Source organism: Camarhynchus parvulus, chromosome 3 (genome assembly GCF_901933205.1).
Source record: "Camarhynchus parvulus chromosome 3, STF_HiC, whole genome shotgun sequence".
Lineage (NCBI taxonomy): Eukaryota > Metazoa > Chordata > Aves > Passeriformes > Thraupidae > Camarhynchus > Camarhynchus parvulus.
In genome coordinates, this window is record NC_044573.1 from 92,244,872 (window position 1) to 92,270,785 (window position 25,914).

At 35.0% G+C, this 25,914-nt stretch overlaps 1 protein-coding gene across 1 annotated transcript in view; it reads right to left on the reverse strand.

Annotated features, from left to right (window-relative positions):
• The window catches only part of MEI4 (meiotic double-stranded break formation protein 4), a 69,764-nt gene that overhangs the window by 19,349 nt on the left and 24,501 nt on the right, over positions 1 to 25,914 (reverse strand). Inside the window, exon 4 of the mRNA XM_030946299.1 lies at positions 18,455 to 18,586. Coding sequence (XP_030802159.1) covers positions 18,455 to 18,586 — 132 coding nt within the window. The remainder of the gene's footprint in view (positions 1 to 18,454; positions 18,587 to 25,914) is intronic.

Here is a 25,914-nt window from a genome sequence, read left to right on the forward strand (position 1 = left end):
CAAATTAAGCACCAGAAACAGTTAGGTGGTAAGAAATCAGGTACTTTTAGAATTTACAAGAGACACAGCTTGGTTGCGTATTAGGTGTAACATCTCCTTAAGTTTGTGACAGGCTTTATTGTTTCTATTTTTGTATGCGTATCAGACTGCAGAAGGCTGAAATTTTACACAGTCCATAGAATAAAAAATAAGTAAAAAAAACCCTTTCTTACTTAGAAATCAATTCTCAAAGGCTTTCTTTTTGCTGTACTCATATCTTATGACATAATACATAACCTTCCTAATTTGAAATTAATATCCATTCAGTGGCATTTTTACAGCACTGCCCTTGAAGGGTTGGAAAGAATGGGTAAAACCAAACTAAATGAACAAATTCAGATTTTTCTGAACAAATATTTTTACTTAAAGTTCTTACAGCAAAGAAACACCAAAAAAAATAAAACAAAACAGAGAAGTAATTCTGACTCTATTAAAAAATAATTCCAAGTTCTTAATGAAAGAAAGAATTGTAAAGTATCTGAAAGTATTAAATCATGTTTATGAAGTTTTTCTATAGCCTGACTTTTAAGTCAAGAAAGGGCCAAACAGACCACACTGCTTGATCTGGAAATTCCAAAAAAGTGAATTTAATTGTCTTTTAGAAATACCCATAACTTTATCTTAAAGATGACAAACTACAGAAGTCACTGTTTTTCCATGTAAGTTGCTGATGCAACAGCTGAATTTTCCAAATACCAATGTTGGAAATGGAAAAGTGTGCTCATGTAAAAGTGACTTATTAAAAGAAAATGTGAAAGCACTGGTAAAACATTAAATAATCTATATGTAGGAAGTAGAACAGGTGGCAATGAATGGAACTGAAGGTAAGGTAAATATTGTCATGCAAGCAATTGATGAGACAAGCTAAAAGGATCATAGAATATCATTAGGTGCTAGAGTAAAAAACCCTGTCCAACTGAACAACCAACCAAACAAAACAACCACAAAACAGAAAAACCAAACCAAACAAAAAAAGCCCCCAAACAAACACCCCCACCAAAAAAACCCAAAAGAAAAAACTTTAAAAGATATTAGGAGTAAAAGTAAAGGCACAGATAAAAAGAAAGATACCCTACTAAAGGTAAGTAGGAAAGTAAGTATGAAAAAAAATCCAAACCAGAAATAGTCCAGAATGGTTTCTGCTCTCCAATCCTGAAGTGGTAGAAGAAAAATATATTTCTATTCCATATGATAGTGTGGATGGAACTAAAAAACTGCAGATATGAAAAATGATCTGCAACAACCCAAGACTTCATTAGGAGATGCTCTCAAATTCCTCCCAGAGCACCTTTGCAGTATTTCTTACAATGAATATATGCCAAAGCCCATATTAAAACATCAACTCTGTATATCAATTCTAGATAACTACTTGGCAGATCTGTTTCAACAGAATAATGCATTTGCCAAAAAGGCAGTGGAGCCTGTTTGCTAGGGAATTTCCTTTATTCTAGTACAGTTATGAATTGACTGAAACACAATTCTGGCTCTGCGTTTACACTGAATGTTATGAAAATACAAATTTTCTAGTGTAAAAACTGTTATGTTCAATACAAACATAGCATTTCATGGTTTGGACTGCAAATAAAGAATATCAAAGGAAGCAGACCTTTCTTCAACCCCAGAAAGTTCTTGGCACTAACAGATATTTGATTAAATTACAAAAACATATTTTTACTTCTACATAGTTAATTAATTTTAGAATAGCACGAAGAAATGGAAAAATAAAATTTATTATTATGGCTAATCATTTCAGGGACTATAATTATTTCTCAAACAGTATTTGCAAGATGCCAATTTATTTTAAGTATCACAGTTCACTGCTTATGCTCCGGGATACAATTGGCAACTAACATAACCCATCTATGTTTTATTTACTAGCTTAGCAGACAGATGTGCACTTACTGAATTTCACATTAATTGCTAATATTTCCCTATAGCAACAAAGCCCTGAAGGCCTTGTTAGAAATATGTCAACGAAAAGTGAAGGTCTGTTTCTGAGTTTGTTTTTTACATGCAAATGCTTTTACACTTAACTATTCAGACTTTGGGGAAAAAAAATCTCTTTCCAATGATAGAAACAATTATGATTGGATAAGAGAATTATCCATTGCTGCTCCTGCAGACCCTCAATATATCATAAAGGCAAGTAAATCAATATGCCTCAATTTCAACATAATTAAATCCATAAGAAATCCACAGGCTGCGCTGTCAACTTAGTTTCATAACTACACCAATAGCTTCAAAATTTCTGAAATTCTTTTTGTTTCACATGATGCATTTGACTGAAAATCCTGTGTCTTTTAAATTCCTACTGGAGAAACAGGTTCCTTAGGAATAAGTCGGTATTTTAGACTCTTGGCTTTAGATTTTTTTATTACTTTTTTAAAGTCTTTGGAATTTGGAACTTAGCATAGGGAGGTAATTTACAAGTAAGATATTACTTGTAAATGGCTATAAAATGGCTACAGGCATGGTATCTTTGTCAGTGAAATTTCAGAAGTCTGTGTCCTGCTGAGTCAATTTCAATTAAAAAAAAGAAGTACCTTGAGCATAGATTACAACAAAATTTGCCATATTTATTTTAGTCCAATTCCTGTATGTGCAGAAATTCATTGGGAGCCATCACTTCTGAACACATGAACTGCACTCAGTTGCTCACAGAGAACTGAAATCTGCAAATGGATACTGATTAAGGTGGAAGAATAAAGTCACACTCTTTCCTAACACTGAACTGCTTATTTGAAGAAATAGCAGTCATGAGGAATGCATCTTTAAAGACAATACAACCAGCAAAAAATTGACATCTTTTGGCTGGAGAGGTGGTGGTGCTACATCTAGAGTTAAAAGCAGTGTTGCATGCTGCTATTCTGACAGAATTTCTCATACCTGCAACAGTCACAGTAAAGTGTCTAAAGCTGCCAGCAAAGATATTTAAAATGCTCTTCACTGGTTCCTCTGCCTTCACTTTTCAGGCAGGAGAAGCAATCAGGAAGCAGCTTGGGATGATGAAAGATGTGCCAGGGTGCCAAGTGAGCAAATGATCCTTTGGCTCTAAAGGCAGAACTGCTGCCCTCTGGCTTGGCAGCAGCTCTCCAGGGTGCTGTCCCACAGGAGCAGAGACTGATGGGCTACCAGGGGCACATGGAAAAGCATGAGCCCTCCCAGTTACTTCCCCTGCCACAGAAAGAACAGCTTTGCCATGGCAACAGTGCTGTGAACTCTTCTATGTTTAGTACGTCTTATTTTGGATATATCTTTCTGGGGGTTGGGTTAAAACCAAAAAATTTCTTCCCCATTTCAACAGTATTAAGAACCAATAACACTGAATTGCTGGAGCAATCTCAAATACTCTTTTCTTTGTATCCTGGTAGCCCCTGAAAATCTCTACTTAATTTCTTCTTTGAATATCTTACACTACAGTTTAAAACTGTTCAAACAAGAGCAGTAAGAGAAGGAAAATGTGGATGGCATGAAAACAATCATGAAGTAGTACAGATATCTTACACTACTAAGATTTCTTTTCTCTTTAAACCAGACATTAGCATTTGATACCGAATACATATTACTATAACTGATGCTTTCTTACAGGAGTCATAACAAAAGTGGAGGATACACAGTTTGAAAATGCAGTTAGAATACTTCAGGTTTGCCAAATGTGGTGCACTTTGTGAATGAGGAGACAGAGGAGAGAATCATGTTTCAGAGCATCAGGTAGAAGAGACAACCAGGGCAGACATCACTGACAAGTACAGGTAGCATTAGGTAAGAGTTTGTTCCATAAGCAACAAAAAATGATGAAGCCATGCCTTGCATAGAGCCATAATAAAAATCAGTGATACAAACTAAGGACTATGTGAATAAGAAGAAGAATCAAGAATTATAAAACACTAAGAAGGATTTATAGAATCCTTCTATACAGAAGGATTCTATATAGATTCTAAATAGAAGAAAAGGAAACTCCATTATACTTACATGAAAAAATTCTCATTCTCATCTTAAATATTATTAATTCTAAGTTAATTCTATTATTTCAACAGTACCCAAACTCAGCAAATACATAATGTTAACATAGCATAAATGCAAAAATTTAATGTAATTTGACTGTAAATTGGAGTCCACTAGTGATTGCAATAGGCTCTGGATCTGGTCTTTTGATTTTGAATTTAGTAGTATTCAGAATTACTGTTGGACCATGAGTTTTAGGAAAGATTTCGTTTCCTGCAGATGGATTTCTTCCCCAAACAAATATTTTAATAAATAGGTAATACATAGCAAAACAAAACAATATTTAGTCAGTACAACTGATTTGAGTTGATTCAACATAAACCTGGTTGGACAATTGCTTACAGTTCATCCATAATTTCTCTAACTTACTATGCAATTATATTTTATATATTGCCCTGTATAACTTTGTGCAGCTGTAATACTATTTCAACATATTGTATCAATCTTGATTATGGATTTTTATTGGGTTAAGCTTTGTTTTTTTTTTAATTAGCTGTTACTTAATTTTAGGCAATAAAATTCAGATAGAGAAAGCCAAAACTCATAAGCTATTATTTAAGAATGAGGCAAATAATAATTTTAAACGATAAACAGAGTCAATAACAGCTTTCAGATTTGATGTATTAACACATTCTTAAATTCAGCATCTGGAAAAATCTGTGTAGAAAAGTGTTTGGACTAAATGACTCCTTCTGACCTCAGAATCCCTGAATCAAGAATATAATTTAACTTTCAAATGAATTTAAAATATTTTGCAAGGAAGTTAAAAAGTAGGTCCTGAAATTGAAATGTATGCTAAAATACATTTTGAAGAACATCTCTTATGATAAATAGACATATTCAAACATGAGAAAAAAAGTTCTTGAGTATTATTTTGTCATTAGCATAACACAACTCAGAACAGCTGAAATTCTTTGAAGTGTTATTGAAGTGAAAACAGCTGTAATCTACACGTTACTCAGATCCTTACATGTAACTGTGTGCAACTCTCTAAGGTCTCCATCAGTGGTGCAGGCCAGTCTTCAGCTACATTTTTTTTCCCCAGTTTCCAAGCCCTCTCTTATGCTTACTATTTCCTCCATCTTTAGAGATAAATTATATTACACACAGGTGTTACAGTGAATATTGAATATTAGCAGGGACATCAGAAGTAATCTCTCTGAGAAACACAGAATTCACAGGACTCCAAGTATAAAATCCCCAAAAGGCTTCCTCTGACGCAAACCAGTCACTTTGGTGCAAAAATTACCTGTTTAACATGCCTGCCAGGACACATCTAATCTACATCCTGAATTTTTATTACTGCCTGAAGAAGAAAGTTTAACCTCCTGCAATTTGAAATCCTGACTGTGGGATGTGTTAGTAGTTTTCTAATATGAGTCAAATTTTCTAAATTTTCTGTTAAGCCTCTTTCCTGACCTACTAGCATTAAGTATTACACCCTTATTATACCAATCTCCCCAAAACTAGCATTCACACTCTTAGTTAGAACAGTATTTCAATTTCTTCTAGAACTCAGATGCAGGCGAAATCTGCAGTGTAGTTCTGCCTCCTTTTTCCCCCTTTGTGAGAATTTTGACCATGATTATTAATGTTAATATAATATATAAATAGGCATTTAAGAGCTTAGATATATGGCTGAAAGGTTGCTGAAGTGTTTAATCCTACCCCTTACCCTGAGATAGGTTCCTGTATGCTTATGGCACCTCCAAAGGATGCTCATTATGAATGTATTTCAGTACTTCAGTGAGTTTGACATCTAACCTTAATCACAGAGTACATTTCTTCTTGTTCACACCAGTACACAAAAGGATTACTCCTTGTATAACAACTTTTCATGTTCTGGGACGCAATTACAACTTCTCTTCCCCCTCAGTCCTCTCTTTTTCCAGATTATTTTATGGAAACTAACATTTTGTCAACAGTATCTCTGAACACATCAAACATGCACACAAAGAATCCCATGAAAATTACTTATAAAAGATAGAAATGCCCTATTCTATGATTTATTGTATTTTTAAATAGATGCAAAACTTTAAAAACAAACCCAAACCACAAACTATCCAATAATAATTGTTCTTAGTGATTATAATTTATTTTTGGCATTTTGATCAACTCTTATATATCATAGGTTGCCTAGTTATATACTAGCACAACTATAATGAACACTACATTACAATTATAATGACTATTGGTCCTCATCACAAAACACCTTTTACTGCTTGGTCTATTTAGCAACACTATCTGTAGAAAACAGATGAATTTTGAGAAATATATTAATAATTTTTCCATTATTTCACAAGTTACACTTTAAAGGTGATTAGTTATGCTGTATAGCAAATAAAAAAATATTATTCCATAAAAAAGATAATTCTGTAAGCAGTTTAATTCCCATGTGACTCTCTAAAATCATTAGGGGAGCAGAAACTGTCTTCCTTTTTGTTAATCTTAAATCATGTGCAAGGAGAATCTCAGCAGCTTTATGCTTTCCCTGTAAGTTTTCTTCCTCCACTTTTTCTGCAGAGGTATCTACACTCTAGAGAAACAGACGGGTTTAGAAAGAGCTGTCTTTTGCATGATAATTAATTTTTAAGAACCCGTGACCATGGAAGACTGTATCTTGAATAACCCACAGACTGGAATTAGCTCCTACATTACAAAAACATAGCTACGAAGTTCTCATTAATTAAATTCAGACACTCAAATTTAAGTAGATTCTTCTTCCAAGCTAAGCAGAGTTGAGCAGTTCTTGAGCAACCACCATGCAGAATAAAGTAGCATAACACATTCCAAAAGTTGGCCAAAGCATTCACTAGCAGAATCATGAAACGTAGAAGAAATTAAGGTCTGTGATTCAGACAATGTTCTTTAATATTGCAAATAATGATCTTATTCATATTATATAGTTTCTTAATGTACTACTAGCTCCCTGCTTTTACTAGGAATGGCAGTTTTAAATCCATATAATGGCACTACAATCCTAATTTGTTTCTTTTATGCCTACAGGTGTTTGGCTGTGATTTGGTTTTTTTGGCTTGTTTTTCTTTTTGAAAAGGGTTCTTGCTTCTGTTACTATAGAGAATGGATGATGCTCAATTAGAAGAAATATTATTCAGTATTTTTTCTGTTATATGCATGGGCATGAAATGTGTAGTATTCAGTCTCTGCTCTGAAGACAGAATTAAAACGTTCTTCTTTTTATGACAATCATTGCTATAATCCCACACATACCACAAATACTATTTTAACTTTATAAATGCTTTTAGAGTGAGGTAATGCTTTTCTACTTTTAAGAAAGAATCTTTTCAACCTAGTTGCTATTGCATTCATGGCTGTCTAGGACATGAGTTTACAATGCCTGCTATTACACAGAAATGCATAAATTCAAAGCAAAGCCCATGCTGGCTTCTGTGAAAACTGTGGACACTTATGTCTTCCTCTTCACAGACAAAAATGGTCTGAGAAACAAAAAAAAAGTTTCAGTCTGAATGGTAAACATTTTCCAAAATTTACAAACTGAAAAAAACCTCTAATGATAGAAAACACTGTCATTTACCTGATCTACAATGTGGGCAAATTTTACTGTGTGAGAATTGATTATTTTGTCTTGCTTCTGAGAGAGAAAAGTATTCTTTTCACATTATACCTGAAAATTTATTCTGTTTTCAGCAGATGGTACAATAATGTCTTTCAACAATACAGCATTTATCTGACAAAAGCACAACCCTCTAGTCTAATTTTGCTATCAATATTGGAAATAGTAACTGGAATGATACACCATTTACTTTTGAGAAAAACATACCTATTATCTAGAATTACTTCTTATTTTCAGTGAGAAAGAGTTTTCAAGCTTAAAAGTGCCTTGCCCTCTTCAGCCCCAAACTTCTGGTGTTACCTCCTCCTGGCTACTCTGGAGCCAAGAGTCTGTGAAAGACATACAAGGTTTGGTATGTAATCAGGCTTGAGAAGTAAAAGGAAGGTAATTGTGTTGGGGTTTAGGTGGCTGGAAGGGAGGTGTGGTAACATCAAAGACCTAGCAGTAGCACAACAGTAGCAGACAATGAGAATATCTAGATGGATACAAAAGGGAGGTTAATCACAGTGAAGGATCACCATGTTGATGACTCCTGCTCCTGGCAAACACTGCTCTAGATGTAATTTGAGTTCTCAGTAATCCTTGGTCATTTACCTGTTCCCACTGCATGACCTGAACAGCAGCACTTTACATCCCCCAGAAGCAAAAAAAAAAGTATGTTCTCTGACATGAGTGGACACAAAGAAAGTTTCATCAAGCTTATCATATAAGCTGCATGCTTCCCAACCAAACTATCCAGGTGAAAAACAAAACCGCTCCTAAAAGATCTGAGTACTCCAGTTTCTAGATAAATAATTTTGTTAGCTTGCTCAAGTTATTCAACACCCTTCTTAAAATCAGGCAAGTTCTAAATTAAACAGAGAGAGAAGCTAATGTGTTGCTTTCCTTGAAACTTCTTCCTTCATTAAAACAATTTAAAAATAACAAGAGAAAAATATATGGAACATACTTAAATATAATTAGTTCTAGCTGTTATTCAAGGTCCCTCTGAAATATCTTTCAGCCCTAGAAGGCTAAGGGCTAATTTAGTGGGTTATGTGCTGTCCTCCGGGTTTCTTAGGTGCATGAAGGCTGTTCTACAGGATGTTTGAGAAAAATTAGGAGTTTCAGAGCGTGTCTCAATATTCACCTTATGTTTCCATAAACTGAAAATTATACCTTCACTAGTTTGTAACTCCTAGAGTGTTATGAAGTTTCTATAAGCTTTCCTGAACATTATTTCTACCTCCTTTGTAGGTAGAAAAATAACTTGTCTCTACATGACTTTACCTCTTTTATTCTAGGAACTCAACTAATTAGCAACTATAATCTCACTTCTAGAAAATTTATCAAACACTGTAGGTTTAGAGATGACACAACAGCACAAGTGATGGACACACTAGAGGATTGTGCTACCATTCAGAATGATCTCAAAAGGCTGGAGAAACTGGCCGAAAGAAATCCTGAGTCGCTGCAAATAGAAGTGCAAAAAATGCTTTGAGCAGGTTGTTATACTAGATAATTTCCAGATGTTGTTTCCAACCTTTTCTATTCCATATTTTGATGATCATTCAGTGAATTTACTCTGTTTAAGTTAATCAACAGGACTGAATCATAGGTAAAATAATCAAATTGTGTAGGAAGAACTCAAAATGGTTAACCTACTCAGTTACTCTTAACCAAGTTTTTTTATAACTTATGCCAATAGGGAGAAATACTACTTAAATTTTTAACTCTATTACTCCACTCTCTCATATTTATCATACACAATTCACCATAGTATTCTGTATAAAATGTTGTAGCTAGGCTTAGTAAAAGATCTTTGATTAAATTATAAGGCTCCATAAAACATCCTTGAAAACTGCAAGTTCAGCTAGAAGTTTAATAATCTGAAAACTCAAGAGGCACTAGTACTAACTTTTAATGAAATAATTAATTATAAAGATGAAACAGAGCCCAAATGATCTGGTTTCAAGACAATACACCCAGAGGTTTAATTGGGCTTTGCCAATTCAATTCCAGGGATGACAGATGCCAAGAAATTCAAAACGTACAAGTTACATCTTCAAAGTCTGCACTATAATCATGCAACCTGTCATTATCTATGAGAAAGGAGAAAGAAACATATATTTTTCTTCTATTTTTCTCATTTTTCTGCTCTATGCATTTGACTTCTCCCTATGTGAATTGCTATTGCAATCAAGTGAAAATAATCCTTTCTTATATAATAGGAAGTTAAACTGGAGTGGATTCAAGAAGGTTATTTTCTAAAACTGATTTTAATTCTATAATGTTGGTGCTACATGCATTTCAAATGCATACTTTAGCAGAAAAGGAATATTTCTACACGACATGCAACACAAATTGTGCTGACATAAATTCTTCTGTAATACTATATGTGTGCAAGTGTGCATTGACAATTGTGGTTCAACTCAGCAGAGGCACCTGCTTACCTGCCTTTCATACAAGTTCACGACTGCAACCAGCAATGTCTTAATCCTCAATCTAATCAAGCCATATAAATCATACATCCTGACTGAGAACACTTCAGCTTCTCTTTCGGGAGCACCTCGAAGTTCAGCAAAACATCCTCTGCTGCACAAATCCTGGACATCCAAGCCTTACACGAATCCAGCAACTCACATAACTAATACACAGATCTAAACACACTTAGCTGCTGCTCTCTTCCTCTCTCACCACAAACCTAGTCCAGTATCCCGTTCCCAAATCTCTAAAGTCCCTATGAATCCCAATAAACTCACTCTGACACTTACTCAGGTCCACCAATACATTAGCTGCATCGAATCAGTTGTGGACTGAGGCTACATCATCAGTGCCTACCTAAAACTGAACCCTCACATCCCTAAGTCCTCAGCACAACTTTACCTCTGATACCTTCTATAAAGATGTTCAGCTTTAGATCATCCCTAAATCCTATCTCCCTAAATTAAATCTACACCAGAAATGCTGTCAATGTAGCAAAGAATAGGAGGTGCTGCTGACACCACTTGTGGAACCCACTTTTCCCTCTGGGCACAGAATTAATCACGGTTTGCTGTCTTGCCAGATCAAGCCTTACCCAGCCAGGCAGAGTGCTGTCACCCAACATATATACTAAGTTTAAAATATGCTATGGAACCAGATTTCATCTTCCACATGTCTCAGCCATGCAAACCATAATTTCAAGCTTAGCTACAAAGCAAACTCTATGCAGCTAATACCTTTTGTCCCTGATATAAACGTACTCTGTTAATAAATTCTGCATCAGTTCAATCCATGAGAGACAAATTCTGCTTGTTTCAGAGCCAAACTTGGAATAGCAGCTCCTTCTGACTGTGGCAGCAGCACTTGAACATTTCAGAAAGCACCAAACAAACATCAGTTAATCTTCCTGGTCTTTAAAATAGTGATGGCTGTGCATAAGCTCTATAGGTAGACACACACTGCCCTAAATGTATTTTTAGCAAAACCAAATGAAACCAACAAAGGAGGTTCCAACGGGGCAAGCTGATGTTCTAAGTCATTATGTACAGATCTGTCACACATGTTTAGAAAGACAAGTGTGTGCAAAGCTAAGACATCCAAGATATAGATGTATCCTGTAAAATGAAAGAATGTTTTGAAAGAAAGATGGAATTATGAGTTTACACTCGTATAATCTATAATTCCATAGTTTCCACTTACATTTTACTATATTTATCTAAGGTCTTAAAAAGAGTTTTAATTATAAGCTGTAGTTACTCTTTAAACAAAAAAAAATCAAGAGATTCCCAGTTAGAAATTCTAGGACTATAACTCTTTATTTTTCCATTTTATGAAGATGTGGAATACTAAAGCAGCAAACAGACTGCAAAGCCACTGACACAGGAACTGTGCATTTATAACATATCTCAAAAAAGCATTTAGTGAAGCTGTGTTAAAAACATGCATAATGAGGATGTTAAACAATTCTCCAAAATCAAAAGCCAAAGGTAAATCTGTAACAAAATCTGTTACCTTTCCTGGAAATTGAACTTTTAAGAGCACATATGGTATATATATGCTATTCACACAGACAACTGCAATACCCAAAAAGCATTAAGGAAGTAGTGCTCAATTTTCTGTAACATCATTCCATTTTGCAAATCATTGTCTGTAAGCAGGAATGCTCAATAAGGAAGGGAGCCTAATGGGAACATTAAAGCTATCTATTTGAAGATACAGGTTTAAGTAAAAATCAAATGGTCTTCCAGACTAGCAGGTTTACCACACATGCCACAAAAATCTGACACTTTGTCCTTATTCATGTTCTGCTTCCAGGCATGTAAAAGAACTAAATGAGCTGCAAAGAAAGCAATAGAAAAAGGACAGTATTAACACTGAAAATAAGGAAGTAAAAGCAGCATCAACCCACATTTTAAAAAAGATGTAATGAAAGCTTAACTGCACCAGAAATTCAAATAGGCAATTTAATTTAATTTATAATCATATTATTTTTGGTTTTGTTGGGTTTTGGCCTATGGGATTTTTAGGGGCTGGTTTTTTTTTTTGGTTGGTTTGGGGGTTTTTTGTGTTTTTTGGGGGGGTTTTTTGTTTGTTTGCTTGTTTTTTGTGTGGTTTTTGATTTTTGGTTTTTGTTTTGTTTTGTTTTTGTTTTTTGGGGGTTTTTTTGTGGGTTTTTTTTTTTTTGGTTGGTTTTTTTGAGGTTTTTTAAGCCTGAATTTTGTGCACTGTTTGAAACAAGCTTTCCAGAAATAATAATTAGTAACATTTTGAGATATATTTTGGGATTTTTAATTAAGCATTTTTCCTTTTCCAGTATTATATTTCCATGAATGACATGATTCACCAATATTAAGAGTAATAATACCCTAGTCGACAGTTCTCCTCATGTAATCGATATTTGCCGCTTCTGTTCCCAAACACATCTGAGGTTTTCTGATTACATGTCATCCTCAATTTTGCCAAGCACCTAAGTGTAGTCAAAGCCCTGCTACCTTTTAGTTCTGTAGGAACACTTCTAAACTCCTTTCTCCTTAATGGTATCATTTAAAGATAATATGAGAGGGAAGAGAACACTGCATGAACCATTTGTCATTTTGCAGCTCTGTCTGACATGTAAGCATCTTAAAATCTAATCTGCAATAGGGGATGACATATGCAGCAAAAGCAGGTATACACTTCAAAGGTGTATGGCACTCTTTTGGCATATATCAAGTCTTGACTTATTCTCTCATTCCTGCCTTTCAGGGAAGAGATTTACGTATTCCCAAAACTGTATCTCCACACAAAGTATATAAGAAATAATGCAGATCCACTAATTATTCTATCCATACATTATTTCCTTTGTTATCAGTAGCATCAGCAGTTGCATGGAATAAAAATTATACTACATTTACTCAGAGCACTATTTTGCAGCATCTTTAAGAATTCACAATTTGAAATATGCTACAATCTCTGCTTACAAGCATAACAAGGAAAGAAATTACATTTTAGACAGGATGAACAGATGTCTAGATGAAAGTTAAATTATTTTCATAAGGTCTACATAACACCAGTCTCTTTTTTTTTAGCTAGATGAAGTATTATTAATCTTATGCATCAGCAAAAGTCAACAGTAGAAATTATAAAAAGTCAAATATACTTGATAGCCATTTTAGTACCTCAAACAACAGCAGACTGCAAAAGGTATTTAGCTTCTCTAGCTGCATAATATTCTCAGTTGTTTTTTTCTTATTAACTATTTTAGCCATTTTCTATCATAGCTGAGAAAAAATAGTATAGCTTTTCTTCCTAACCCATAGGAAACATTTATTGCAATGTATATAAACTTATGTTTGAAGACATTAGACATACTGCATAAATGAAGTAAACTTCTTGGAAAGAGGAGCTTGTCTGAAGAATTCTCTACATCACGTCAGACACACTCGCCTTTGGAATAAAGCATGTGGTGGGTACCACACCTGCCCAGAGCAACCATTGGATACAGAATGGATACATGGAGAAAGGCTTATGAAGACAAGCTCTGACATTAATAGCTCAGTTCTCAGCACTTTAAACCTTTTGATCATCTAGCTGAACCCAGCTACAGGAAAACTCCATTTTCCCTGATGAACTGATTACCAACTGAGCTAGTCCAACTTGACATTCACAAAGCCTCTAATTTGCAGGCCAGCTAGGAAAAAAAAAAGGCTCTCCAGCCACGGGAATATTTCAGCCCTTTATTTGCTTCCATATAGAGCTGTTCCTGTGCAGTTTGACAGTCCAGTGACATGCCTGTTAGCTACACAGTGCTGAATAGCAATGAAAATCTCAGGAAATACTCAAAATCACAGTGCTTCTGTGGTCCCCTTTGTTCTTCTTCTGCCTCAATACACTGCCTGCATAGACTGCTGGTTTTACAGGTCTGCCTGTTCAGAGGCACATGCATCAGACACACCATGGCTGAATGCATCTTACAAGGAGCTCCAATCCCCATATCCTGTACAAGCCATCATTATCAGTCATTAGCCTCTTGTGGACATGAACAGAATTCGAATGTATGATAACTAAGTTAACTTATTAATTACAGTAACTAAAATATAACTTGTTCCAAACATCTAATAACATTACTCACATGAGTGTGTCAGTGTGCAGATAGAAGTAGGCTTTGCATGACTACCTGTTACGATGTTCTGTGGGATCAGGTCTTTGCTCCAACAACATCTCTTGCCCAGACCATCCAAAAAGACATTTTTGTAGAGATATGATGGGATTTTTGTCCCTTAACTTTGGAATTTTTTAACATAAATATCTGCATTTCAGGTTATCAACTTAAATGTCCTTTCTCATAGCCAGAAGAAAGAAGCAAACAAGTCTGGGACCAATCATCATAACTATGTAAGAGAACATAGGTTGGACAAGAAATGACTTTTCGCCTCCCTTGATTACAATGGAAAGTTAAAGTAAGAACGTCAGATGGAAATACCATAGACATCTGAATTTAAGTGAGACAAATCCCACTTTATGTCTAACTCCTTTGGCTCTTTTGAGTCAAAGCTGTTTTGTGGTAATGAGCCCGATTCTCAAGAATTTCTGTAACATTCAAAAAAGCCTTGCATGACTATCTATCTTCATGTTGCCAAATGTTTAGCTAATCTTAGCTGCTTGTTTGACTTCTACAAGAAGCAGACAGCAAGGTCTACTACATACACCTAAACTAAAGAGTATATCTCACCCTTTATATCTTCTGTCATTCACTTCAGGTGAGAAGTAAGCCCCCATATCTCAATTTGGACAATGCTTACATATAATATTGAGAATTACATATAATTTGGTGCTTTGATTACAAAACCCCCCACAAACAGCTATACAGTGTACAGCTTTTGTGATAAAACTATTTTAAATTTTCAAAAAAGTAAAAACGGTATCTAGAAAGTAATGTGATAAAACTTGGGTAATGCTACCCAAGTTATACATCAGCAATTACTGAATAACAGAGCTTTCGAAAACCTCATAGTTTGTCTTTCTTTCCAATTTCAAAATCTATTTTCTGCTTTCTAATTTTCTTTTTCAGAACTCTTGGAATTAATACGGGGGGTGCGGTTAGAAATGAGCAGTAAATCCAGTAAACCACTATGTGCTTTCCATTTCTGGCCTTCTGTTTTTGAAAGTTATCATAAAGGCAAATCTGCTATCATGAGAGGAGCTCAACATTTGAAAATTAATCCATCTTCCACAGTATCTGAAATCTTTGATTCAGAAATCTCAGTATCTTACACCTCTATCTGTTCTGCATTGGAAATCCAATTGGGGATCAGAACATTTCTATTTCATAGTAACTTAAGGTTCAATTACAGTATTCTTATAAATTTTATTTATGAAGCATGAAAGCTTCCTATTATACATAAAACTCAAAAGACCATATACAACATCTGTAAAAATAAAAGAGATCCAACTGAGTTTATATTAATATGCTTTTGCCTAGATTTCAGCATGCTGGTGTCAGCAAAGCACTTAAGGATGGGCTTTACTTTGAGCCCATGATGAAGTATCTAAATGAATTAAAGCAAACTACTAACTTGCTTAAGAGTTTAGTAACATAAAAATCATCTTAACTGTGTGAAAAATCAGGATAACTATACTGTTTTACATGCTCCTTAATTACTTTTAATTTCCATATTAATATGTGGAAATACTGTATACAAAATTTTATGATTCATGTATTTGACATTAATTTGCCTATTGTAAGATTAAAGGATTTAACCAATTAGACAACAATATAAAAATATTTAGAGTTATCCCTGTACTTTTCTCTTGTAGTTTATTAGAAACACTCTCCAATACACAACCTAATTTTTGAATTTGTAAAGCATAGGGCACAAATAGCACTTTGGAACTGTGGGTCATAGACTGATAAGCTTGTTCCAAGAGGACACAGTTACAAACTCTCTATAATCAGTCAGAATTTGACATTAAAATATGTTCAATATTTATCAAAGATGTATACACAAACCTGCAAGGGGTTGAGCTAAGCACACTTCCTACTGAAGACATGATGGAATATAAAGTTGCATATTCTTGAATTCATGCATTTGGCAAACTACTTGGAACTTAGCTCAAGTCTCAATGAGGAAATTAAAACAGAAATGTTGAGCTATCTAGATGATTCATTTAGAAAAATTAAAAGGAATGTTCTTTTTATTCCAAGTCACTGTTGAAAACCATCTTCAATTAAAAAAATATTACTATAAAAAAATAAAACAGAAATTTACTTGGATGAATAAGCTATTTTTTTCAATTTCTGTTTTCCATCAAATGTTCAAAAGTTAATTGCAAACTAACCTGGATACATGCCTTAGATAATTTTTTATTTCTCTTATGTGCCAACAACAATAAAACTAACAATGAAGCAAAAAAAACCTCATGTATTTCCACACCTCTAATCATAACTAAAATTAAGAATCTCTAATTTGATTGTTTTAAATGGGAGATACTCTTTGCAATTAACAGTGGTTTTGCTTAAGTAACAAAACACAATTAGAATACATGTCAGCTAATGAAGTTTGATTGTACAAGTATTATCTTCCTCCAAACTCTAATTTAAGTATTTATGAAGAGTTTTTGTTTTAAAGCTGGGGGTTTTATTTCAAATTGATGCTGTATCATTAGATGTGATTATAAAACACGAAAAAATACTTTAATCCTTTTTAGAATCATATCTACCAGAAGTCATGCTACACAAATTCAGAAACATTTGGAAGCTGTTCCATAAATCAGGCCATCAGAATTGAGTCCTATTGTGATCTATTTCCAGAATATTATCACATGCAGAATATATGAGGGTTTTTAAATGAACACAATACATCTATTAGGACTAAGTGCAAGAATGCATGAACTTTAAAAACATGGACTTCATCACAAGCTAAGCAAACCAGAACTTCAGTTACTTGCCCTACATATACTGCAGCTTTTCAAATTCCTACAGTGTCAGCTACAGATTGACAGATGCCCAGCTCCTGAGGCTTCACCAAATATGAAAGCAATAAAAATAATTACAGAATGGCAAGGTTAAGAAGTTCCATAGTAACTAACTCAGCAAAGCACAGTGCTCAGTATGAGCTTGACATCACTGTGGAGAACTGAAAGGTTCTGCGTTGCCACTGGCAAAACTCTGAAAAGAAAGATGACTAATTCTGTTTAACAGGTGAGGTTTAATAATGTTAAAAATGAACAGCTGCTTTAAACTTAAAAAAAACAATTATTGTTTTTAATTACACTCTTCCCTATCCTTACAATTGTCAAAAGTCTGTTGACTTTTGGTTGCCATCAATAAATCTTGTATGCTAACAGTAACCTAAAATAAGGCACAGCTCATTGTCTTATTCTTTCAAAACTGGCATTTTCAGAATATGATTCAAACATACTAGAAATCTGGGTTGGCAATTACATACTCCTTCTCCAGCAGTCCAACTTACTACTACATCATATGCTAGAGAGAAAAAGTTAAGACTGCTTGAGCAACACTTAAGCCTTTTGTTAAATTAGACCACTGCAAAATAAATACATGGTGAATGTTTTTGATATGTATCAATAAATTTATTTTCCACCAAACAAAAAGTTTTTAGGATAGTGTAAAATCAAGTTGCAATCCCAAGTGAAGCTGAACATTTTGCATAAAATACATACCAACACATACAAGTGTATGAAAAATCTATGAAACCCCTATTTAGTGCATATATCTTTTTTTCAAATGCTAAAGGAACATCTAATCTCTCTCTCTTTCCTCTATAGTTTACTGGAAATAATTTAATTTAAGAATAAATTTTACCAAAAGTTCTATTCTCCTACTCATTGTAACAAACTAAATATGATACTATGTGCTGGACAACTTTTGCATCAGGAAAATTAATAATTTGAAATAATAATAACGTGAAACATGACATCTAATTCTGAAATAAAATAAAGCAGCTGACTTTCCAGTTTTACATGAGCTAGAGAGAGAATACCAAAGTTATATTGTCTGTTTAGCTGGATACCAAAGTTTTATTGCCTGCACAGTCAACAATTCATACATTGTACTAAATCTTCTAACTCATTATTTCAAGTATTTTGCAAATTATATAGTATGATCTAAAAACCTCTACAGTCTATTTATTATGCAGTCTGATAATTTTACCTTTCTGTATAGAATTTTCTCTTTATGCCTCTCTTTTTGAATTTGCTGTTTAAGGTAGCTCCTAGCATTTTCTGGGATTATAAATCTGAATATTCTATAGAATTATGATTTTCTTTACATTTTAGGAAACAAATAAATTCAGCCAAAACACGGCCCAACACCACTCTCTGGGCTTTCTTGAAAAGAAAAGATGACAGTACCTGGTGAGCCTGCAACAACTGCTCAGCAAACTGACGGACTCCCGATAGGAGAAGGGATATTAAAGAATTTCTTAGTATGTTGTTCCTTCCTAGCAAACCCAGCGTTTGTGATACAGAATGCAGTGCCTGAAACTAAAGAGAAATAACAGTAAATTTAACCTTTCAGAATGCATCTCAGTCTTTTTTTTATCCCAAACGATTACTTTAAGTAGAAATGGGATTTACATATTAAAATGTTAAAGGAAAAAGTCCAATATAAAATTCTATTGATTACAGATATATGAGATCTATGAGAAATTGACATCCATCCTCACAAGAATAACACTACAGGAAACTGTCACAGGAACAAACTCCTCCAAAAATGTGAACTCCCCAGGACCCTGCTTTTCAGGATTAGATGTCATCATACCCATCTACTCACATAGCAAATTGGTGACTACTCTGCACATACAGTTCTTCTGCTTTTCATAGATACACAAATAAATGAACAAATTCTTTGAAATTCAAACATGCGAGCTGAGAGCTGTACTAGGGTGTTGTCAATATAGTTATCAGGAAAAAAACTGATTAAATGCTAACTGCTAGAAGACATACTATGTATCTGTCTGTATTTTCAAATTCAAATAATTCACTTTCATATTGTTCTTTAACAATGCATTTCTCCTGAACCACAAGAGGAGTGATGTAGACTTACATGAGAATTATGTTAGTAATTTTTTGCCACAGTTTCCTCTACTAAAAAAATAATAAAAAAAACCCAACTGTTTTCTTTGTTCCCTAAAATTGATATAAATAGCTATTATGTAATGAAGCATACTTCTCTACAAAGTACACAAGATTTTTCTATATGTAAAATATAGAAGTTATTTCAAAGGAAAAAGAAGAGTTATTTGAAAGGAAAAAGAAGACACATTAATTACAATTATTATAACTTGTGTTTTTATATAAATGCGTATCCCCTACAACATTAATATTCAGGAACTCTTTGTAAATGAGTATTTTTGACTGACAAAAGGATATTCTTACACAAATCTGTATGCCTAAGAATAACTATGATGTCTGAACCACTCAAAACAGATTACTGCATCCTACTAACAATCTAGATTATACCTCCAGGCAACTCACATGTGTATACACATGCAGGCAAATATATATCTATATCTATATCTATATCTATATCTATATCTATATCTATATCTATATCTATATCTATATCTATATCTATATCTATATCTATATCTATATATCTATATCTATATCTATATACACACATATATATGAATAAAAATACTTGCCTGCCATTTACAAGTTTGCATTGGATGAATGCTGCTGGAAAACTTTTCCAAACACACAAAGGACAGGAAGGTGTTCTAGGAGCAGTCAGCATGATTTTATTTAGGGGAAGCATTTACCTCAACTTTACCATGGTTTTCAACACTGCCTCCTGTAAAATTGTCACTGACCAAATTTTGGGCTAGGTAAGTGGACAGCAAGGTGACTGAAATCTTTTGCTGTAAAACCCATTAATTAGGCAGCTTTGCATTTACAGTTCTTGCTTGACTGCCTGATCAGCAGGTGATGCAACGTCTATTTCCCAGCCTCTTCCAGCTGGTAAAGAGTTGGATCAGCTTGGGTATCATCTGCCCAACATGAGACTGCTATGCACAGTCCAATCCAACTTTAATGAAACTTTGCCCTCAATCACCTCACTTCTGCATGTAATCCCAAAACAAGTATCAAAAGAAGATGATAAAAGAGATAAAAGTCTCAAGTTCAGAACCAAATCTTCATGCAGAGATACAAAGCAAACTCCTCCTATTAAAAAGAATTCATAAATTGTACACATACAGCTTCGAAAACCTGTGTAATTAAAATGATTCATTAACATATACACCAAAGAGTCTATAAATATGAAATATGAATGAAGATGTGATAAAAATAGGTTTCTGAATAATGAAAATTATATGAAGGGATAATGTAATGCATGCACCTACCTATGCTTTGAGGCTATATGAATTAAAATGAGATGTTAATATACTAGAAATATATACCCTTCCAAACAAAACAATGACTCCTCTTTCTAAAAATAAGGTAGAAATTACCATTTTGAAAGCACATTCCACAGTATCTACTAGAAACAAGTTTGCAACACCTGGATAGTTCTGCCTTGACAGCACCCATGTTCCCAAGGCTACAACTGCTTCAACTCAAGGTTTAAAAAATGCTTAAAAATAGCACATTTTTCAGTAAAGTTACCATTCATTTTTATTTCTTTTAATAAATTAGGGAGGGATACAAATTTTACAGTTCTGTATTTTTAGAGCATAATATTGAGTATACTTGCTAATTTGCCCTTGGTGAGCAAGCAAACTAGGCAATCCAGAGCAGTTTTTCAAGGTAACCCCTCCCAAAAATCACAGTAAAACATGAATATTGTGGTTCTTGTTTAAGCTGTCTTCTATTTGCTTACATAATTTTTTGATAGATAGTGAAGTAATGAAATTTTTTGTGCAATTATTAGGGCTAGAAGCTGAGATTTTACTAAAATAGTATCTTTCACAAAATTTCCATATCTTTTATGGTTTGGCAAGAGTTGCCATTTTCTATTTGGAATTTTTGAAGACTAGATAACAAGGGACCTTGAAATTTAAAGACTCAGCCTTTGCTAAGAGAAGTAAGTAAGTATTTTGTATTTTGTAATGATGCCACTCAGGGTACTTGAGATATGACTATCAATGGCACCGAAAAATGCCACTGGTGAATTTATTAATATTTAATAAATATTCTTATTAAATATATCCTTATAATAAAATATTTCCCAGTTACGTATTATAGAAAATAAATTTTAATTATCTTTAATAAATATTAATACTGATTTTTTAAATCCTGCTGATTTATTAAAGAGCACAGCTTTTACATTGTATCTTGGTGCATCTCTTACGTTCCTATAAGAATATTTTACGAAAATAAGAGACAGCAAAGAAGGTTAAAAGAATGCTTATAGACTGTGTGGATTAAATGCACACAGAACAAATAAGCATATAAACAATGCAGCATATAAGCAATGAATCTGCAAATAGCAAACAAATGTAAGACCTTGTTGTACAGCAATGCTCATGTGTTGCTAATTTTACTCTGGAAACATTCAAACAAAAAAATTTAATAGTATATAGTTTCATTAAAGATAAAAGCATATGTTCAACGCTCTAATCTATCCAATGTTAAAAAGAAACAGAAATCTTTTAATCCCTTGGGCTTGTTTAATGTTGTAGATGAAACAAAACCAATGCATTTCAGGAATCCTCAGGTAAAAGCAGTCAGAAAACTGGATTGTAAAAAATATACCATTAGAAACAGGAAGTAATGGAGCCTGGTTCACTGTTCAAGTCCTGCATCACCTCTCCCTAGCCCTCCTCTCACATCCCAGGTTCTGCTGTCTTCCCATGTTATTCAGGATGCAAAGCAAGAGAGGGCAATGCTGTGCCAGCAGCTGGGAAGGATGTGTGCATTGTCAACCTGGCTGTTGCCAAAATGAACATATAATGTCAACGTTCAGCTTATCTCAGGCATACTAACTGGGTCTCTCCTTCACCCAGCTTCAGATTTTAAAGCCTACTTGAAGGTATTATTGACCTTTCACTTCTTTCCAAGTGATTTCAAGCTGGCTATCAAAATTTACTTGCAGAGGAAAGGACTGATAACCACAGCAGACAGCACACACACTGTAAGCCCTGTTCCCCAGGAAACAGCATAAAAAACTTAAAAAAATAGTTTTTTAGAACTCATTTATCAGCATGTTAGATTTTATTTAATAGAGGAGATTTAAATTTCTGAGTTTAATTCTTCCTTGAGTTGCATGATTCACTACACCATGCAGCTGTGTCAACTGCATCTTACTTTCTGTTTTTCTGTTTACAGTTTTTGTCCCAACAGCTCTCTTTCCTAATAAACTGACATATTTGGCAATACAGGACGGGCAAATAATTATTGCAGGAATCCTCGAATTGTAAAGTCTTACAAACAAAACCATTTTCATCTTTGATTTTACATTACCCTTGCCCATTTAGTCCGACCTGACTTCCACTCCTAATCATCAATGCCAGTTGAAAACCTCACTTTTATACAGAGAACATTAGCACCCCTTTCCTTATCTTCACGTTGCTTCCTTTGTTAATTGATGCTTCTCATGTATCTCTCTCTTCCTATTTACTTGCCAGCATTTCTTCTACCAGTCTCAAAAATTTATACATATTATTTCAACTCTTTGCTCTCTAGACCACATCTCCAGTCCTTACTCTGCCCTTATGCCTTCACAGAATCATACAATCATGGAATGTAAAGGTTAGAAGGGACCTTAAAGATCATCTGCTGCCAACCCTCTCTGCCATGGGCAGAGATTCTCCCACTAGACCAGGTTGCCCAAGGCCTTATCCAGCCTGACCTTGAACAGTGGCACGCCTGGCACATCCACAACTTCTAAGGGCAACCTGTTTCAGCATCTTACCGCCCTCACAGTAGAGAATTTCTTAATATCTGGGCTGAATTTCCCCTCTTTCATAATCTTGTTCATGCTTTTCTCCACTCTTCTCAACCTAATGTTCTCCAGTAGAACCATCAGTTGGCTCCACTGCTGTGGGCTGTCAGTGTCAGGCTTGTCCCTGGCACTCTGTGGGGTGATATGCAAACATTAGAGCCATGGGGTGCTGGTGAGGATCCTCTGCTGCTGATTCAGAAATGTGCTAGCTGCACTGCAAAACACTTGCAGTCTTAGGGAGATGAGCCAGGGACTCACCTGGGAGTCCCTGGCTCATTCCCTCACAGGGAAACACCAGGAAGGCAAATGTTTCAAAGGAATTCATGGGTGTTCCTCTAGGAAGGTGACACGGTTGACAACTCAGCTGAGGTGCCTTTACACCAATGCACACAGCATGGGCAAAAACTGGAGGAGCTGGAAGCCACTGTGATGCTAGAAAGCTACAATCTTGTTGCCATTACTGAAACTCAGCAGGAAAAATCCCATGACTGGAGCACGAGCATTGAAGGCAAAAGAGTGTTCAGAATAGACAGGGGAGGAAGGAGAAGTGGAGAGATTGCTCTCTGCCTCAAGAGCTGGATTGAGTGAGGAGACTTGTCTTAGAATAACAACCATGAGCAGCTTGAGAGCCTGTGGGCAGGAATCAGAGACTGAGGCAACAAAGGGAACCTTATTACTGGGGTTTACTACATGCCCCTGATCAAGGGGAGCCTATTGACTAAGTCTTTTTGCAAGAGGCATTAAGCTCACAGGCTCTTGTCCTGATGGGGAGCTTCAGCCCACTCAGCATCTGCTGGACAAGCTAACATTGTTCTGTATTTCTTCCATAATTGTAGCTCTAGTGTATGATCTGCATCAGCTGAAGCTAGCTGAAAGGGGAAGATGGACAACATTTTCTTTCATTCATTCTTGTCTATGTTACTTCTATGATCCGCTTTACTAAAGTAAATGAGGGCCAGTCAGTTTGGTGATTGCTTTAGACAGTAGCAATTTTCAAGACAATGGATTCTGATTACCATTTTACTTAACTCTCTACATAAGGACAACAGATTGCTGAGAAAATTTAATTCAATAATCAAGAGATTCAAGCATTGACTCTTACTAGACCTCAAAATCCAGGCAACATGTTTTAATATTCATACAAATGAAGTGCTCTTCCCCTATAAAATTAAAATCTTTTGGCGTATGAAAATGCACCCACAGTATTCCCCTTGGGACTCAATTAATTAGGAAAACTGAAGCCTGCTCATTTTATACTTGAAAACCACCAGTGACATGAATAACTATTTCTAAATCTTATTTGTCCCTAAGCAGGAAACACTCTTGCAAACCAATGAATTAAGTCCTGTCTTGGCTGTGGCTGACAAAAGATACTGCAAACCTATACATAGTTGGGGAAGTTTATTGTCAACCACAACTAACTGCAGCATACAACAGTATGCATTGACTAAATCCATACTATTGCACGTATTCAAGCATCAGAGTAAGTTTATGATGACTCTCTTCCAGGAAAATTCAGTCATTAATGAATCATACAAACTGTATCCTAGATAAGAAAATATTCAAAACCATGGTTCTGATGAATGTGTGCTGTTTAAACCACACAAGCACACATATACATTTCATTATATAATTGCCACTGAGATTTAAACATTCCTCTTTCTGCTTTTCAATGTATTACTTTTCAACTTGTTATTTTCATGAAGAATTGTGAATTCTTTCTCACACAAATACCCAGTAAAGGCAGTAAAATACTACTCAGAACTCCTGCAATTGCTTTTCTGTTAAATGTTATCAATAGTAGTATTTTGAGCAGCAGCAAAATTTTACATAAAGGCTTTTAGGTGAAACATGAGAGAAAAATTAAAATGGGTAGTAAAGTCCCAAACAGGATACAAGAAGTTCCTAAAACTATGTTGATGTCTCAGTGTCCTTCCAGATGCTGTTAATGCTAGTAAATTCAAAACAACTACCCTAAAGGCAGCCAATTGCTGAAAAAGAAAAAGGTTAAAAAAAAAGGGAAGGAAGCATCACATAACCTTTTTTTACGTGTGTGCTGTTTGACTGGAGTGGCAATTCATGACTTGACATCATCTTCAAAGTCAGTACTGATGTTTTAAACATAGCATAAGAAGAAGCAAACAACAACAGACCACTGAAACACATCTCTTTTTTTTCCAGGTCTTGCTTGAAAGACATTATGAGTGAGATGGGCCAGAGAGATGAGGTATTTGTTGAACAGGAGCCCAACACAGCTCAATGTTAGAATCCCAAAAATACTGTCTTTGTGTTTTGGTTAACTCCTTAAAACATGAGGTCCAAGAAACACACACAGATCTCTGTAAAAAACCCAGGACTAAGGCCAGGATCTTTTGGCCTATAACAGATGCATTAGCCAGGCTCTGAATTACAGTATCAGCTGCACCTAAAAGAAGTACAACCAGTGAACTGAATTGTCTACAATGCTGACGAACTGGTGTGACACCACTAAGGATCACACCACAGAAATCTTACATAATGCAGCACCTTGTGATGTACTTGGCCATGACAGCTTTGAACACAACTGAATGGCACTGAAAGAGGCTAAAGATAAACCTATTTTTCTTCGATCTCCAAAGTAATAAATGAGACTCTGGATTCCCTCACAATAACTGTTTTGAAGTTTCACACAGCTGTAACAGACAAGAGATGTAAACATGACACATATAAAGTGTCTTAATTTCTGTTAGATGGATTTGACTTTTAAAGCTAATTTCATATATTATGAATGTACGGCAAGCCCAGATTCACCACAGGAGGCTTCCAGGCAAGCTCCAGGACGTCATCTGTGAAGTGCTCTACTGCCATGAGCTATCCAAAACCGCCACCAGAAATACAAAACACATATGCTACCCTAAACAGCACAGGGAGTTGGGAACCACCAGTG